Here is a 17,802-nt window from a genome sequence, read left to right as displayed (position 1 = left end):
ATTTGGGACTGAAAAGAGGTATCGCTCTCCTTCCACCGTTAAAAATAATATCGATATGTTAGCTATATTTTCTACACAGCAATTTATGACCTAAGATTACCTAAACGTAAACTGGCCAGTGACCACATTCGTCACCGCGAAGTTTTCAAAATATTCCTGTAGCTTACTTATTGCGAAGTATCACAATAACTATGGGAACTAACGAAAGGAGACCAGTTCACTATCAAGCTGTCAAGCTGTGCTGTCAGACTGTATGGTGCAGATTTTCTTTTTCTTTTTTTTTTTTTTTTTACTTTTATTTTACGGAATAGTTTCCTACAATGAGAAAGAGTGCTTAGCAAGGAACACGGGAAAATCTCAAAACAGTGGTTTTTAATTTTTGACGCGAAAAGGAAAAGTTTTATTGAGAAACTAACTACAGAGACGGATGTAGCACTACATCATCTCGCATTTTGATGCTTAAGATTAATGAAAACAGTAAGGCGCTCCTCGTACGTCTCCGTCTCGTGTAGCTACGTTGCGCGAACCACGAAGCGATGCGTCTCCGCCACGCACCTCCGCGTAAACTGTTTCATTTGTTAACATGGAAGTGGCTTGAAACAGCGCCACGTCCCCGCCATACGTCCGCACCACGCCATGTCTGTGAGTACTGGATAGCGTTTCGTCTTCCAGTGGTGGCGACATCATCAGAGGCTATAACAACTCAAAAAGCAGTCACAACCTCAGACAAAGTAATTATGCCGAACTGTTTATACGTATCCAAGCAACGGTCGTGACGTGACGAGGTTATTGCCTAAGATCGCGGTGTTCGATGCGAGTTATGGAGCTTGCAGTGAGGAAGAGGTGGCACTGTATGTGTTATTTGGTACCAAGGCCCACAACTTGTCTAATTTCAATCCATCTTGTTTCTGTTGAAGCTATTTTTGTGCTTTTGAATGGCCAGTTTGTACAATCTTAGCATAGTAATGATCAGATATTGATAAAAGCGTAGCATCAGATAAACGAATTTGGTGGTTCCTTGGTTTGCGTGGAGTTGTCAGTGCTAACAGACAAGCAACACTGCGTGAGATACGCGCAGAAATCTGTCTGGAACGCATGAGGAACGTATCTGTCAGGGCAGTACGGTGAAAAGCGAAATTTGGCGTTAGTGGGCCGTGGCAGCAGTCGACCGAGGCGACTGCCTTTGCTAACAGCACGACACTGCCTCTCATGCCTCTCCTAGGCTCGTGACCATATCGGTTGGACCCTAGGCGACTGAAAAATCGTGGCCTGGTCAGATGAGTCGCGATTTCAGTTCGTAAGAGCTGGTGATAGGGTTGAAGTGCTGCGCAGATCCCAGTTGTCAACAACGCACTGTCCAAGCTGGTGGTGGCTCCATAATGGTGTGGGCAGAGTTTAAAAGGAAAGTACTGTGTCCTCTGGTCCAACTGAACCGATAATCGATTGGAAATAGTTATGTTCGGCTACTTGGAGACCATTCTTAGCCATTCACGGACTTCAACTTCCCAAACAACAATGGAATCTTTGTGGATGACAATGTGCCAAGTCATCAGGCCACAATTGATCGCTATTGGTATGAAGAACTTTCTGGACACTTCGATCGAATGATTTGGCCATCCAGATCAGCCGACGTGAATCCCTTGGAACATTTATGGGATATAATCGAGAAGTCAGTTAGGGCACAACATCGTGCACCGGCAACACTTCCGCAATTATGGACGGTTGTAGAGGCAGCATGGCTCAATATTTCTGCAGGAGGCTTCTATCAACTAGTGGAGTCCATGCCACGTCGAGTTGCTGCAACAGGCTTCGCAAAAGGAAGTCCGACACGATATTAGGAGCTATCCGATTTGTTTTGCCACCTCAGTGTATAACAAACTGCGGTGAAGTCCATACAGTGGAATAACAACTATACCTATTCAGTTGTAATTTGCAGTACAAAATTACCACCATAGTACACACTTTTATCTTCAGCTGAAGTATGAAGAACATATGATACGTATGTCTCATACTTAAATCAGAGATGCTAGAGAAAGAGATGCTTTCATTTCGATTCCATAAAAATCTAGCTTTATATTCTCATAAATCATCCCCACTTTTTCTTGAGAAAGTATATGGAGCAGATGCATGAACTGACATCCCAAATATAAGTTACCATGAGGTGAGGGTGAAGTTGTCTCAGACAGAAAACCACACACACAGCGATAGAAAATGTTTTGTGTTATGGTACATTATGTTCAACAATTGTACCTGCACGTTAGATCATGGATTTTGTTGTTGACTGGAAAATAAACGCTGCTGACGTCAGGTTACCGACTTCGCTGTCTGAGAACTAGGGAGCTGAGGACCCTAAAAGTAATGCTTGCACTGTGTGTCATGTTGAGTGTACTTATGTACTTTGTTTACGATCTTTGCAGTTTACGGTCCGCAGCTCGTGGTCGTGCGGTGGCGTTCTCGCTTCCCGCGCCCGGGTTCCCGGGTTCGATTCCCGGCGGGTCAGGGATTTTCCTGCCTCGTGATGACTGGGTGTTGTGTGATGTCCTTAGGATAGTTAGATTTAAGTAGTTCTAAGTTCTAGGGGACTGATGACCATAGATGTCAAGTCCCATAGTGCTCAGAGCCATTTGAACCTTTTTTTTTCCCATAGTGCTCAGAGCCATTTGAACTTTTTTTTTTTTTTTTTTCCCAGTTTACGAGCGACATGGTTTTTGGCGAAGGGATTGATCTCGTGGTCCAGCGGATGGCACAACATGGCACTCAGCCTGTCTACTATTACCGATTCTCTTACGTTGGTCCTCTCACAGCTTATCCTGGATATGATGGTAGGTAACATATTACTTTTATTAGTGTTACAGAATTACTCTTTTGATGAAAATTTCAAAATGACTCGAGCAAAACTGGAGATAAATCGGGAAAGAACACCAGGCCCATTAATACTAGTGTAGGCAGTGCTACAAATGCATCTCACCTGATAAGCGGAAATGGTCGCAGCTGCGACATGAATTTTGTCTCCTTCAACGTAGACCCCATGTACTATATTCTCTATGACATTATTATAGTGGGCGTCACGAACATGGCGTTCCCTTTGATAAGTGTTGTTACTATATTAGATCCATGTTACACATATTACATTCACCATAAATTTTATGATGCGAAATTATATACACAAACTATGGGGAACTTGTGACTTGTGCTTTGTACCGAGTATCCACAGATACAGAAATGACACACAGCGATAGAAATTGTTTTGTGTTATACCATGATACGTTCAATAATTGCACATACATAAAATTGTTTAGTCAGTTACAAACCTGTAAATGGGCACATGTGTATATATGACCATTTACAGGTTTGTAATTGATTAATTATTTATATTCAAAAATACCTCCAAAGTATAGAAGAAATTGTTGAACATAAATAACTTCAATATACATTTGATAACACTTCTATTACTACCTAACAGACGTTTACGAGTAATAGGCAGATTAGCAAGGAATTTTATAGTTGAGTATTGGCATTCCTTCCTATTCCAACTTCATATTCTTTAGAAGGAAGTGCACATCATTTGTCCTCCTAGTATTGTATTGGTGAAAATCTTTATTACTCTGCCAAACTGCATTGGACTGTTGACACGACATTTCATGAGACAGTATATGTACTGCAATGCTGTGGTTAATATTCCTAATTATTTAGTAACGTTACTTGTAATTATTTTGAATACCTTTTGCCTATGTGTAAAGTCAACATAGAATATTATCTCATAGTACATCTGTGAACGAATGAAAATAAATTAATGAATTTAATGTCCCCAAAGTTGACCATTATTCCTATGACGGAAGTAGCTGAAACTAAACGTTTCAGCAGGTTTGGTACATGGTTTTTCCAATTTCAGTTTTCATTAATAGGGCACCTGAAGTCTCAGAACTTTCTATCCTATTTATTATTTTTCGTTGATAAACTACATTCATATGAGGTAGGGTATTTTTGACCGAGCAAGACTAAGTCACCTGTTTTCTGAAAATTTTTAAGGTGGTTCATTTGTGCAAAACCAGTTGATAACTTGAGCAAAACTATTATTATTTACAACTTTCCCTGTGGATGTTCCTTTGATCAGCTTCACAATAATGCTTGTATATCTAGTAAAGGACTAATTTAACATAGAGTAAGAACAGTAATGGACCCGTTATCGAACTCTGTGGTATGTCCATTGTCATTTCTCCCCACAAAAAAATGATTTAGTGTCCTTGTTTGCATTTCTCAGACAACCTGATGTAGCTTTTAACCTCCTTTTTCTTAAGCAGGAACTAAGCTAGGTATCTGCAGAATCATGTGTCCAGTAAAAACTTATGGTATGGAATAAAATATAATGGTAGACGCAATCAAATGCATTTGATAAGCCACAGAAGATCTGAACTGGTGATATTTACCGTTTAAAATGTTTTTATTGCGTGCTCAGTGAAAATACATACCGCTTCCTCGGTAGAGCAGCACTTTTGTATTCTCAACTTTGCTTCACTTAGTATCTCACGACGTAACCTATAGACGATGAGTGAGCGCTGCCCACTATTAATATGTTGTCTGCTGTGTTCGCCAGTAGATATGGCACACAGTCAAACACACAGAGGCCTCCACTCGGCAAGGCCAGCATACAGTGTGTGACAACATGGTTATGGTCACACGTCATAGAGTGCGCGCATAACGGACTACATTTTGCTTCGGGAATAAGTTTTTCAAATAGTCCTCTCCATCCGCCATAGATATGGTTTGAAGTCACAGAAGGCGCCTATAACAGGGTCTGTATTGTGCTTCCGCCTGACATCACGCAAGTAGTTCGCAAATAAACATTCATCCACCAGTCGCGGATTTAAGGGGACGTACAGCTTCCTTGTAAGTCAGTTTCTGTATAATCTGACATTGTCACTGCCTCTACCGAGTGTCAGAGTGCGTGTGTCTCAACAGACAGTGCCAAGACTTACATACTGGTTTGCGCTCTATTTTTTCCCATAATTATGATACGCCATTCGACTAACTGCGGCAGTTGCTAGTATGTAGTACTTTGGCTAACTATAGGTAGCAGAACATCACTAGAAGAATAATCCTTGCACAGTACATCCCATTTCCCAACGGCTGTCATCATATCAGTGGACGATATGGACAGTGATTAACAAGGACAACGCTGGATGACGTGGTTTGTGAGGAAGGAGCGTGTAAACACTATGGAGATTCACAAGCGATTGATGACAGTGTGTGGAGAATGTGCACTGTCCCGAAAAGTGCTCTTGCAACACGACAATGCTCGTCCCCATATGAGTAGGAAAACCATGGCTGCCGTCACTGAAATGGGATTCCAGGTGCTGACACACACCGTAGTTTCCTTCTGATCAGCATCTATTCGGGGCTGTGCAGAAACCTCTGCACATATATCATGTCGCAGAATTCCAGGAACGGTGAGCAGCTATCCTGCTGTGGTTGTGACAGAGTCCAAGAAAGTGGTTCGAGAATGTCCAATAAATGTTAAAGGGCCCAAATCGAGAGAATACGGCGGATGTGGCAGTACCTGGAACCGCATTGCAACAATGGCAGCCGTGGTTTTCCGACTTTTTTGGGGGCTAGCGTTGTCCTGTTCCAAAAGCACTTTTTGTGACGGTGCACGCTTTCCACATACTGCCACCAGTGGTCTGTGAATATCGGCTGCATTTACATCCTCCTTCCACAATCCGTCATCCAGTGCTGTCCTTCATGATCGCACTCCATGCTGTCTATGACAGCAGTTGGGAAACGGGCTGTACTGTATAAGAAGGGTTACACTTCAAGCGATGTACCGCCACCTACGGTTTGACCAAAACACTACTACGTCCTTGCATCTCTGGTTGTGAGTCAAATGGCGCTCCATGAATGACGTATCCCTGTGGAACACATCTCGTACTATCACCGCGAGCAGGACCAGATTGGACATACTACTGGCTTAGTTAGCCATTCTTCAGTGGAATCGCAAATTAGGCCAGTGTTCAAAAGTTGTATTTGTGGTAATTATAACTTTTTATCACGCTTTATCATCCTCATTATCATTCTAAAGATAAGAATTTGTAAATAATCTTTAATAAATTATTATGAAATGTATCTTAATCTATGCTGCCTTAAATTTCTGTTCATATCTAGTTATCCCTGTGACGAGACTGCGTGCTTAGCGGTCCACCTTGAACACAGTAACTATTTTCTGTGCTAGGGGTGAGTTTCAGTCCCCTTTACGTTGAACGCTAAGTGTATGTGGTAAGCGCAACGTTCTCATAATGCGTATTTACCTTCTCTCGTGCTGGACAACAGAGAACTGACGTACTTTGCGCACACTACAACAGGCGCTTTAGCCAACACATATACCAGAATGCGACTACAAACACAAGAATCCTCTCCTCGAGGTTTTCAAGGCATCTGATCTTCATGTCACGCACACGTGCCTTTTATAAGAGGCGATCAAAACGTTTCCATTCGATAGCCTCACTTACTCCTTGGCTACAAGTCGATGCTTCGTTCCCACATCAAGGTCGCGGTTGCACATACGCTGCAGCAACGATCTTAAACGGGAAATTTTTGATCACCCCTTACGTGTTCCCACAGACAGAAACCTAATAGACGTAAATCCAGGGAACGTGGCGGCCACTCCACCAGACCTCTATGACTTAGTCTGTCTCCCAGGTGGAAACTGGATATGCAGTTACGCACTGACTGCTAGTCGTAAAGAGGAGTGTTGAAAGGAAGTTGGAAATTTCTCATCTTCAGATGGCAGAGATGGCGCCACATATTAGTCTGACTTCAGATAACGGGCTGCTGTTAGAATAGCCTGAATGCAGAGGAGTCCAGAAGTGTGAGAATCCCGTATTCCACAACAAACCATGTACCGACTTGGCAGAAAATCCTAGGAAGTTCTGATCTTACGTTAAATTAGTAAGTGGATGGAAACAGCATATCCAGACACTCTGGGATGATAATGGCATTGAAAAAGAGGATGACACGCGTAAAGCTGAAATACTAAACACCTTTTTCCAAAGCTGTTTCACAGAGGAACACCGCACTGCAGTTCCTTCTCTATATACTCGCACGAACTAAAAAATGGCTGACCTCGAAATAAGTGTCCAAGGAATGGAAAAGCAACTGGAATCACTCAACAGAGGAAAGTCCACTGGACCTGACGGGATACCAATTCGATTCTACACAGAGTACGCGAAAGAACTTGCCCCCCTTCTAACAGCCGTGTACCGCAAGTCTCTAGAGGAACGGAAGCTTCCAATTGATTGGAAAAAAGCACAGGTAGTCCCAGTCTTCAAGAAGGGTCGTCGAGCGGATGCGCAAAACTTCTAGACCTGTATCTCTGACGTCGATCGGTTGTAGAATTTTAGAACATGTTTTTTGCTCGCGTATCATGTCATTTCTGGAAACCCAGAATCTACTCTGTAGGAATCAACATGGATTCCGGAAACAGTGATCGTGTGAGATCCAACTCCCTTTATTTGTTCATGAGACCCAGAAAATATTACATACAGGCTCCCAGGTAGATGCCATTTTATTTGACTTCCTGAAGGCTTTCGATACAGTTCCGCACTGTCGCCTGATAAACAAAGTAAGAGCCTACGGAATATCAGACGAGCTGTGTGGCTGGACTGAAGAATTTTTAGCAAACAGAACACAGCATGTTGTTCTCCATGGAGAGACGTCTACAGACAGTAACCTCTGGCGTGCCACTGGGGAGTGTTATGGGACCATTGCTTTTCACAATACATAATGACCTAGTAGATAGTGTCGAAAGTTCCATACGGCTTTTCGCGGATGATGCTTTAGTATACAGAGAAGTTGCAGCATTAGAAAATTGCAGCGAAATGCAGGAAGATCTGCAGCGGATAGGCACTTGGTCCAGGGAGTGGCAACTGACCCTTAACATAGACAAATGTAATGTATTGCGAATACGTAGAAAGAAGGATCCTTTATTGTATGATTATTATATGATAAGGGAAAAAAACACTGGTAGCAGTAACTTCTGTAAAATATCTGGGAGTATCCGTGCGGAACGATTTGAAGTGGAATGATCATATAAAATTAATTGTTGGCAAGGCGGGTGCCAGTTTGAGATTCATTGGGAGAGTCCTTAGAAAATGTAGTCCATCAATAAAGGAGGTGGCTTACAGAACACTCGTTCGACCTATATTTGAGTATTGCTCACCAGTGTGGAATACGTACCAGGTCGGGTTGACAGAGGAGATAGAGAAAATCCAAAGAAGAACGGCGTGTTTCGTCACAGGGTTATTTGGTAAGCGTGATAGCGTTACGGTGATGTTTAACAAACTCAAATAGCAGACTCTGCAAGAGAGGTGCTCTGCATCGCAGTGTATCTTGCTGTCCAGGTTTCGAGAGGGTGCGTTTCTGGATGAGGTATCGAATATATTGCGTCCCCCTACTTATACCTCCAGAGGAGATCACGAATGTAAAATTAGAGAGATTCGAGCGCGCACGGAGTCTTTCCGGCATTCGTTCTTTCCGCGAACCATACGCGACTGGGTTGGGGTTGGGTTGGTTTTGGGGAAGGAGACCAGATGGCGAGGTCATCGGTCTCATCGGATTAGGTAAGGATGGGGAAGGACGTCGGCCGTGCCCTTTCAGAGGAACCATCCCGGCATTTGCCTGGAGTGATTTGGGGAAATCACGGAAAACCTAAATCAGGATGGCCGGACGTGGGATTGAGCCGTCGTCCTCCCGAATACGAGTCCAGTGTCTAGCCACTGCGCCACCTCGCTCGGTTACGCGACTGGAAAAGGAAATGGAGATAATGACAGTGGCACGTAAAGTGCCCTCCGCCACACACTGTTGGGTGGCTTGCGGAGTATAAATGTAGATGCAGATGTAGAACAAACCATCTCTTTCGATGTGCCATCTAACTCGATGGATGCTTCCAGTGAGGAGTGACATATGACCAGTATCTGCGATTTTGTATATTTACGTACAGTTAATATTGAAATTAGCTTCATCCGTAAACAGTACCTTACAGGGGGAATGACAGTTTTCGTCCAGCTTGAATGTCAGCCGTATTGCAGACTGAACACCGATCTGCATCATCCTCAGTAAGATGTAACACCTGCATTTTGTAAGGGACGTCATTAATGGACAACCAGAAACCTGACTTTTCACAGCTGGTGATTATCAGATCTGAATATGAACATTACACCACATAGCTTAGCGTGGGCTAGGATTTATTGCTGAGGAAGGATGTTCTGCATCTGAAGACTGACCGACAATGGTTACAATGCCTTCTTTGTCGAGGCTTGTTTACAATCATTAGTTGGTGGCGCAGTGAATACGATCGCGTTTCCCCTGTGCGGCGACATCCTGCTGACTGCGCGCCTCCGCTGCAGAGGTCGCTCTTGCGTCGCCGTGCTGCCGGTGACGGTGTGTCCGGCGGTTGTTGCTGGATGTGTCACGCTCAAGAGCTCTGAGCACAGTGGTCTTCCGTCTGCACCCAGGCGAAGGTACAGAGGGCTGCATCATCTCGTCGTACTTCGTCGCACTCCCGTGACGGCGGCCAACTGCGGAAATGCTCCTGGCGCCCAGATGCTCAGACGACAAACAGCGACTCGTGTCCCGGCTGCGGCAGAAGCATCTGCGTCATCGGTGTGGCGAGGAGTAGCGCAGGTTCGACGGCACATTACTGCCCAGCTGTTCCATCATAACGAGTTGGTTCGCGCGTCTTTAAATACTGCGTCTCTGTGTTGATGTCACTGCAAAGTCAGCGTTAGTGGGTCGCGCAGAAGGTTCTGGGCTTGGGACAACGACCTACGAGGGCTATTCGGAAAGTAAGGCCCGATCGGTAACGAGATGGATACCACACTGAAAATCAGAAATGTTTTATATGCAACAGCTAGCTACACCTTCCAGCTACCTCTCTACATAGTCGCCGTTCCGACTTACACATTTGACCTAGCGTTGTACGAACTTTTCAAATACCCTCGTCATAGAAGGCAGTCACCTGTGCTTTCCACCACTTCTCTACGCTGATCTGCAGTTGGCTGCCTGTGCCAAAATGTTTTCTTCATGGTTCAAATGGTTCTGCGCACTATGGGACTTAACATGTGAGGTCATCAGTCCCCTATAACTTAGAACTACTTAAACCTAACGAACCTAAGGACATCACACACATCCATGCCCGAGGCAGGATTCGAACGTGTGACCGTAGCGGTCTCGCGGTTCCAGACTGAAGCGCCTAGAACCGTTCGGCCACAGCGGCCGGCGTTGTCTACATAGACAGTGCCTCATGTGCACAGAGATGAACATCAGACGGAGTCTAGTTCGGGCTATATGGCGGGTGATCAAACACTTCCCATCGAAAACCCAGCAGGAGCATCCTAATTGCCTCTATAGTGTGCTACTGAGCACTGCCATGAAGAAGAAAATGCATGACAGATACGTTATGTCGTGACGTTGCTTGACATCATGCGAAACTTGCAGCGGACACCCATACTTGGCGGGAGGCACTATCCTGAGGTGACAAAAGTTACGGGATCTACATCTACATCTACATTTATACTCCGCAAGCCACCGAACGGTGTGTGGCGGAGGGCACTTTACGTGCCACTGTCATTACCTCCCTTTCCTGTTCCAGTCGCGTATGGTTCGCGGGAAGAACGACTGTCTGAAAGCCTCCGTGCGCGCTCTAATCTCTCTAATTTTACATTCGTGATCTCCTCGGGAGGTATAAGTAGGGGGAAGCAATATATTCGATACCTCATCCAGAAACGCACCCTCTCGAAACCTGGCGAGCAAGCTACACCGCGATGCAGAGCGCCTCTCTTGCAGAGTCTGCCACTTGAGTTTGTTAAACATCTCCGTAACGCTATCACGGTTACCAAATAACCCTGTGACGAAACGCGCCGCTCTTCTTTGGATCTTCTCTATCTCCTCCGTCAACCCGATCTGGTACGGATCCCACACTGATGCGCAATACTCAAGTATAGGTTGAACGAGTGTTTTGTAAGCCACCTCCTTTGTTGATGGACTACATTTTCTAAGAACTCTCCCAATGAATCTCAACCTGGTACCCGCCTTACCAACAATTAATTTTATGTGATCATTCCACTTCAAATCGTTCCGCACGCATACCCCAGATATTTTACAGAAGTAACTGCTACCAGTGTTTGTTCTGCTATCATATAATCATACAATAAAGGATCCTTCTTTCTATGTATTCGCAATACATTACATTTGTCTATGTTAAGGGTCAGTTGCCACTCCCTGCACCAAGTGCCTATCCGCTGCAGATCTTCCTGCATTTCGCTACAATTTTCTAATGCTGCAACTTCTCTGTATATTACAGCATCATCCGCGAAAAGCCGCATGGAACTTCCGACACTATCTACTAGGTCATTTATATATATTGTGAAAAGCAATGGTCCCATAACACTCCCTTGTGGCACGCCAGAGCTTACTTTAACGTCTGTAGACGTCTCTCCATTGATAACAACATGCTGTGTTCTGTTTGCTAAAAACTCTTCAATCCAGCCATACAGCTGGTCTGATATTCCGTAGGCTCTTACTTTGTTTATCAGGCGACAGTGCGGAACTGTATCGAACGCCTTCCGGAAGTCAAGGAAAATAGCATCTACCTGGGAGCCTGTATCTAATATTTTCTGGGTCTCATGAACAAATAATACCTCCTAATATACCGTGTCGACCATCAAAAACTTGACGTGGCATGGACTCAACAAGTCGGTGCAAGTCTCCTACAGAAATGTTGAGCCATGCCGCCTCATAGCCGTCCATAACTGCGAAAATGTTGCTAGTGCACAACTTTGTGCACTAATTGACGTCTCCAGTATTTCTAATAAATGTTCGATGAGATTCATGTCGGGCGATCTGTGTGGCCAGATCATCCGCTCGAACTATCCAGAACGCTCTTCAAACCCAGTGGCATAGCGCACTTTCCTTCTTAAAAATTCCATCGTTGTTTGGGAACATGAAATCCACGAATGGCTGCAAATGGTCTTCAAGTTTTCGAACATAACGATTTCCAATCAATTATCGGTTCAGTTGGGCCAGAGACTCCAGTCCATTCCATTTAAACCATTATGGAACCGCCACCAGCTTGCACAGTGTGCTGTTGACAACTTGGGCCCATGGCTTCGAGGGGTCTGCAGCACACTCAAACCCTACCGCCAACTCTTACCAATTGAAATCGGGATTCATCTGACCAGGCCATGCCTTTCCAGTCATCTAGGGTATAGCCGATATAGTCACGAGCCCAGGAGAGGGGCTGCAGGCGATGCGGAGCTGTGAGCAAAGGCACTCGCGTAGGTCATCTGCTGTAACCCATAAATGTAAAATTTTACTGCACTGTCCTAACGAGTATATTCGTCGTACGTCCCACACAGTGATTTCTGCAGTTATTTCACATAATGTTGCTTGTTTCTTAGCACTGACAACTCAGTGCTAACGCCGCTCCTCTCGATCATTAACTGAAGGTCGTCGGCCACTGCGTTGTCTGTGGTGAGAGGTAAAAACCCGAAATGTGATATTCACGGCATACTTTTGATATGTGGTCTTGGAATACTGAATTCCGTAACGAATTTTGAAATGGAATGTCCCACTCATCTAGCTCCAACTACCATTCCGCGTTAATAATCTGTTAATCCTGTCGTGCTCCCATAACCACGTCGGAAACCGTTTCACATGAATCACCTGACTCACCAATGAACTGCCCTTTCATACCTTGTGTACCTTATACGAGGGTCGTTCAGTAAGTAATGCTTCACATTTATTTTCTCAGAACATATTTATTGTTAAGTCAGAATCTGGCGAAAATGTACATCAACATGTCTTGTCCATGTCCTATTTTTCTACGTAGTCTCCATCACGTTCTATGGCCGTGCGCCAATTTTGTGGAACAGCATGTATTTCCTGCTGGTAAACACTCTTGCCCTCTAGGTGTAGCCATGTTTTCACTGCATGACTGACACCCTCGTCATCTTCAAAGTGTGTCCCACATAGAGAATCTTTAAGCGGCCCAAAGAGATGGAAGTCCGAGGGTGCCAGGTTTGGACTGGAGGGTGGATAAGGCAATGATGTCCAACCCAATTTGGCGATGTGTTCCCAGGTTCTCAGACTTTTATGTGGGCGTGCATTATCGTGTTGGAGCAAGATTTCTGCTCGATTCTTGTCTTACCGAACACGTCGGAAACGATTCTTGAGTTTATTCAGGGTCTTCACGTATGCGTCTGAGTTGATGGTTGACCCTCTTGGCATCACATCCACGAGAATGACGCCATCACAATTCCAGAAGACTGTTACCATGATTTTTCTGGCAGAAAAATGGTGAATGGGGATGATGCTGCTCCATGAACTGGATGTAGTGGCCGTTCTTTGAATCTTATGGTCCGCTACGAACATTCGTAGATCCCATCGTGAGCACCGCTTTGAATATCCGAGAGACTCGACCACTGCTGACGCACTTCCAATGCTGACCGACAACTGTAGAGGCAATTGTCGAGTTGTGATGCGCCGGTCGGCACGAGTAATGGCATCCGCACGATTCAGCACGTCTGGAGCAGTGGCTGTGACAGGACGTCGCGTGCGTGGCTCATCATGGAGCTATGTTTCTGCATTTCCTGAGGCTGTAACTGTCTTTACCCATCGCCCAGCTGTACTCCTATCAACCGCAGCATCGATCGCCATTCACTGCACACAAACGTTTATTGATGTTCACCACGCTTTCTTTTTCTGCACACTAGAATTCAAGAACAGAACGCTGCTTGTAACGTTAGTCGTCTGTAGACGCCATTTTGACGCTGTACCACGGCTCTGCCATCTGCCAGAACGGTTCGAAACTTCACCGGTGCATAGAACTAACATGAGGTGTAAAGCACCATCAAGGACGTTTGCCTGTGCATATTAATGACTTTTTAAAAGAAATGTGGGGCATTACATAGTCAACGACCTCCGTACTACCGGCATCTGTAAAACTGTATATCGCTGTTCCATTACTTTTGTCACATCATTGTATTGTCTTAGGATTTTTTACGTGCTCACTATGTGCTCAGGACTGAAAAGAGTGACGTGAGGCGATCGACAGGCACACTAGAGATACTGCCTATCGGACCTTACTTCCCGAACAGCCCTTGTAGTTGTCGTAATCGGGTTGCAGTGCCTCCCTGAAGGCTCACGCCACTAGTAATCCGTGCGTACAGGGGTAGAGGCGAAGCTGCTGAATACATCTACATCTACATCTACATCCATACTCCGCAAGCCACCTGACTGTGTGTGGCGGAGGGTACCTTGAGTACCTCTATCGGTTCTCCCTTCTATTCCAGTCTCGTATTGTTCGTGGAAAGAAGGATTGTCGGTATGCCTCTGTGTGGGCTCTAATCTCTCTGATTTTATCCTCATGGTCTCTTCGCGAGATATACGTAGGAGGGAGCAATATACTGCTTGACTCTTCGGTGAAGTTATGTTCTCGAAACTTTGACAAAAGCCCGTACCGAGCTACTGAGCGTCTCTCCTGCAGAGTCTTCCACTGGAGTTTATCTATCATCTCCGTAACGCTTTCGCGATTACTAAATGATCCTGTAACGAAGCGCGCTGCTCTCCGTTGGATCTTCTCTATATCTTCTATCAACCCTATCTGGTACGGATCCCACACTGCTGAGCAGTATTCAAGCAGTGGGCGAACAAGCGTACTGTAACCTACTTCCTTTGTTTTCGGATTGCATTTTCTTAGGATTCTTCCAATGAATCTCAGTCTGGCATCTGCTTTACCGACGATCAACATTATATGATCATTCCATTTTAAATCACTCCTACTGCGTACTCCCAGATAATTTATGGTATTAACTGCTTCCAGTTGCTGACCTGCTATTTTGTAGCTAAATGATAAAGGATCTATCTTTCTGTGTATTCGCAGCACATTACACTTGTCTACATTGAGATTCAATTGCCATTCCCTGCACCATGCGTCAATTCGCTGCAGATCCTCCTGCATTTCAGTACAATTTTCCATTGTTACAACCTCTCGATACACCACAGCATCATATGCAAAAAGCTTCAGTGAACTTCCGATGTCATCCACCAGGTCATTTATGTATATTGTGAATAGCAACGGTCCTATGACACTCCCCTGCGGCACACCTGAAATCACTCTTACTTCGGAAGACTTCTCTCCATTGAGAATGACACGCTGCGTCCTGTTATTTAGGAACTCCTCAATCCAATCACACAATTGGTCTGATAGTCCATATGCTTTTACTTTGTTCATTAAACGACTGTGGGGAACTGTATCGAACGCCTTGCGGATGTCAAGAAACACGGCATCTACCTGAGAATCCGTGTCTATGGCCCTCTGAGTCTCGTGGACGAATAGCGCGAGCTGGGTTTCACATGACCGTCTTTTTCGAAACCCATGCTGATTCCTACAGAGTAGATTTCTAGTCTCCAGAAAAGTCATTATACTCGAACACAATACGTGTTCCAAAATTCTACAACTGATCGACGTTAGAGATATAGGTCTATAGTTCTGCACATCTGTTCGACGTCCCTTCTTGAAAACGGGGATGACCTGTGCCCTTTTCCAATCCTTTGGAACGCTACGCTCTTCTAGAGACCTACGGTACACCGCTGCAAGAAGGGGGGCAAGTTCATTCGCGTATTCTGTGTAAAATTGAACTGGTATCCCATCAGGTCCAGAGGCCTTTCCTCTTCTGAGCGATTTTAATTGTTTCTCTATCCCTCTGTCGTCTATTTCGATATCTACCATTTTCTCATCTGTGCGACAATCTAGAGAAGGAACTACAGTGCAATCTTCCTCTGTGAAACAACTTTGGAAAAAGACATTTAGTATTTCGGCCTTTAGTCTGTCATCCTCTGTTTCAGTACCATTTTGGTCACAGAGTGTCTGGACATTTTGTTTTGATCCACCTACCGCTTTGACATAAGACCAAAATTTCTTAGGATTTTCTGCCAAGTCAGTCCACTTTCCCGTGCCCGTCTTGTCTGTGACCCCATTCTGCTGTGGCACTGAATTACAGGTTGCCGTCGGCTGCCAAGCGGTGTTCGTGTCCTCGCCGCGGCGTGTGCCTTGCGGTTGTTTACTTCACAGAGATATTCGCGCATGCTACGATTAACGATAGAATGGCCATCTCTTACCGTAAAACGACATTGAAGTTCATCTTTCCGAACGAACATGCGAGACCAAAAGCACTCGCCATTGAGCAATTCCTACGTGGCGAAGTGAAGATACCCGTGAAGACATGATCGAAATACACCTATTCACCGTTAGTAGCTTGGTTTACGTCAAACTGACAAACGACGCAGCTTGTGACAAGATCTTAGGACGGACGAAAGATGGCATCAAATTCCGGCATTCGGGCGGCTACATCGGGCCAGTAATTGTTGAACATACCGGACTAGGATTATACACGATCCGCATGTTCAAACTTCCGTTCGAAATCCCGACAGAAGACGCGATTGCGTCACCGCGTGCTTATGGAACAGTTACTCGGGAATGTAGCAGAGAAATGGGCGCAGTTCACTACTTATCCAATTTTGAATGGAGTGCGGTCAGTTACGCATTGAGCTGTTTGTGTCTGCCCACTCGTCTATGTAGGGTGCCTACGATGCTGTTTTCTCGGATCTTTAGACAACAATTCAAGCAAATCGTATTAATGGAGTTTATTACAGTAAGTTAAATTGACAATACTTAACTTTGCGTATTCACAAAGGTGTGTCGTTTGCTATTGGCGACCTTCGGAGTAGACAATTTCAACGCAAGCAGAACAATGCAGTTCATAAGTCACTGCTGTAGCGTTTGTATGACGGTTCGTGTTCCACTCCGGCCGCATCTGGGCGGCACGGTGCTTACATTGTCTTCGTGGAGATGCCGCTCCTTTCTTGGTGTCGTCCCAGTCAGCGTACTATTGGCTGACGTCGTCAGACAGCCCTCTCTGATCTTCCGTTTTTGATCGTCGTGCCGGCAGTTGTCGTTACGACGGAACAGAGCTAAAGATATATGTCCCATCCTACCACTTCATTGAAGGTTGCCAGGCTATAGTCACATAGTCACCCCAGACCATAACTCCAGGTGTAAGTCCAGTGTGTATAGCACGCAGAAAAATTGGGTAAAGGTCCTCAACTGGCCTCCTTCTAACCAACTTACGGCCATCATTAGCACCGAGACAGAAACAACTTTCATCAGCTTAATAGCGCCCTGTATAACAAATTACTTGTTGCTGACATATCAACAAAACGTCGTTAACGTGCAGTTATTAATAATGTACACTGCATTTCAATAGTATAGTAATATATATACCATTGAAATGCAGTGTGTCAGTCAGTTGGTAATTGTTGGACAACAAACTCTGGTATATTCCAGAGAATAATAGAAGACTGAAATATGCAAGGGCAGGCTTCAGTAAAGAATTGCATGCTTTAAAAGGCTCCTGTTTAAGCACAGTTTAAAAAATAGAGGACATTTAGTAATTCGCTTACTCAAAAGTCATTCTTTACATCGTTGAAGCGTATTATAAACCAGAAATTCTTTGTTAATTATGAGTGAAACCGATGTAACTTTAGAGTTTTTTCATCAAGAATGAAATCAAAATGCTCAAACAGAAGGCACGCATGCTTTTACCTATAATAGAGTTACTCTTTTGTAAGTGGTTGACATATTATTAAATGGCAAAATAAGAACACTATTATCAGCCTTGCGTGACAAAGAAATTTACAGTTTTTTGATAGACTAAAGAAACAGATACATATACTTCTTATTTTATCTCATTT

At 44.5% G+C, this 17,802-nt stretch overlaps 1 protein-coding gene across 1 annotated transcript in view; it reads left to right on the top strand.

Annotated features, from left to right (window-relative positions):
* Nucleotides 1–17,802, top strand: part of LOC126161345 (esterase FE4-like) — a 149,195-nt gene that overhangs the window by 129,210 nt on the left and 2,183 nt on the right. The window contains exon 9 of the mRNA XM_049917114.1: nucleotides 2,690–2,822. Within this exon, the coding sequence (XP_049773071.1) occupies nucleotides 2,690–2,822 (133 nt within the window). The remainder of the gene's footprint in view (nucleotides 1–2,689; nucleotides 2,823–17,802) is intronic.

Source organism: Schistocerca cancellata, chromosome 1 (assembly GCF_023864275.1).
Source record: "Schistocerca cancellata isolate TAMUIC-IGC-003103 chromosome 1, iqSchCanc2.1, whole genome shotgun sequence".
In the NCBI taxonomy this organism is placed as follows: Eukaryota; Metazoa; Arthropoda; class Insecta; order Orthoptera; family Acrididae; genus Schistocerca; species Schistocerca cancellata.
The sequence above is the reverse complement of the archived record's forward strand: the minus strand, read 5'-3'. Positions and strand labels throughout refer to the sequence as shown.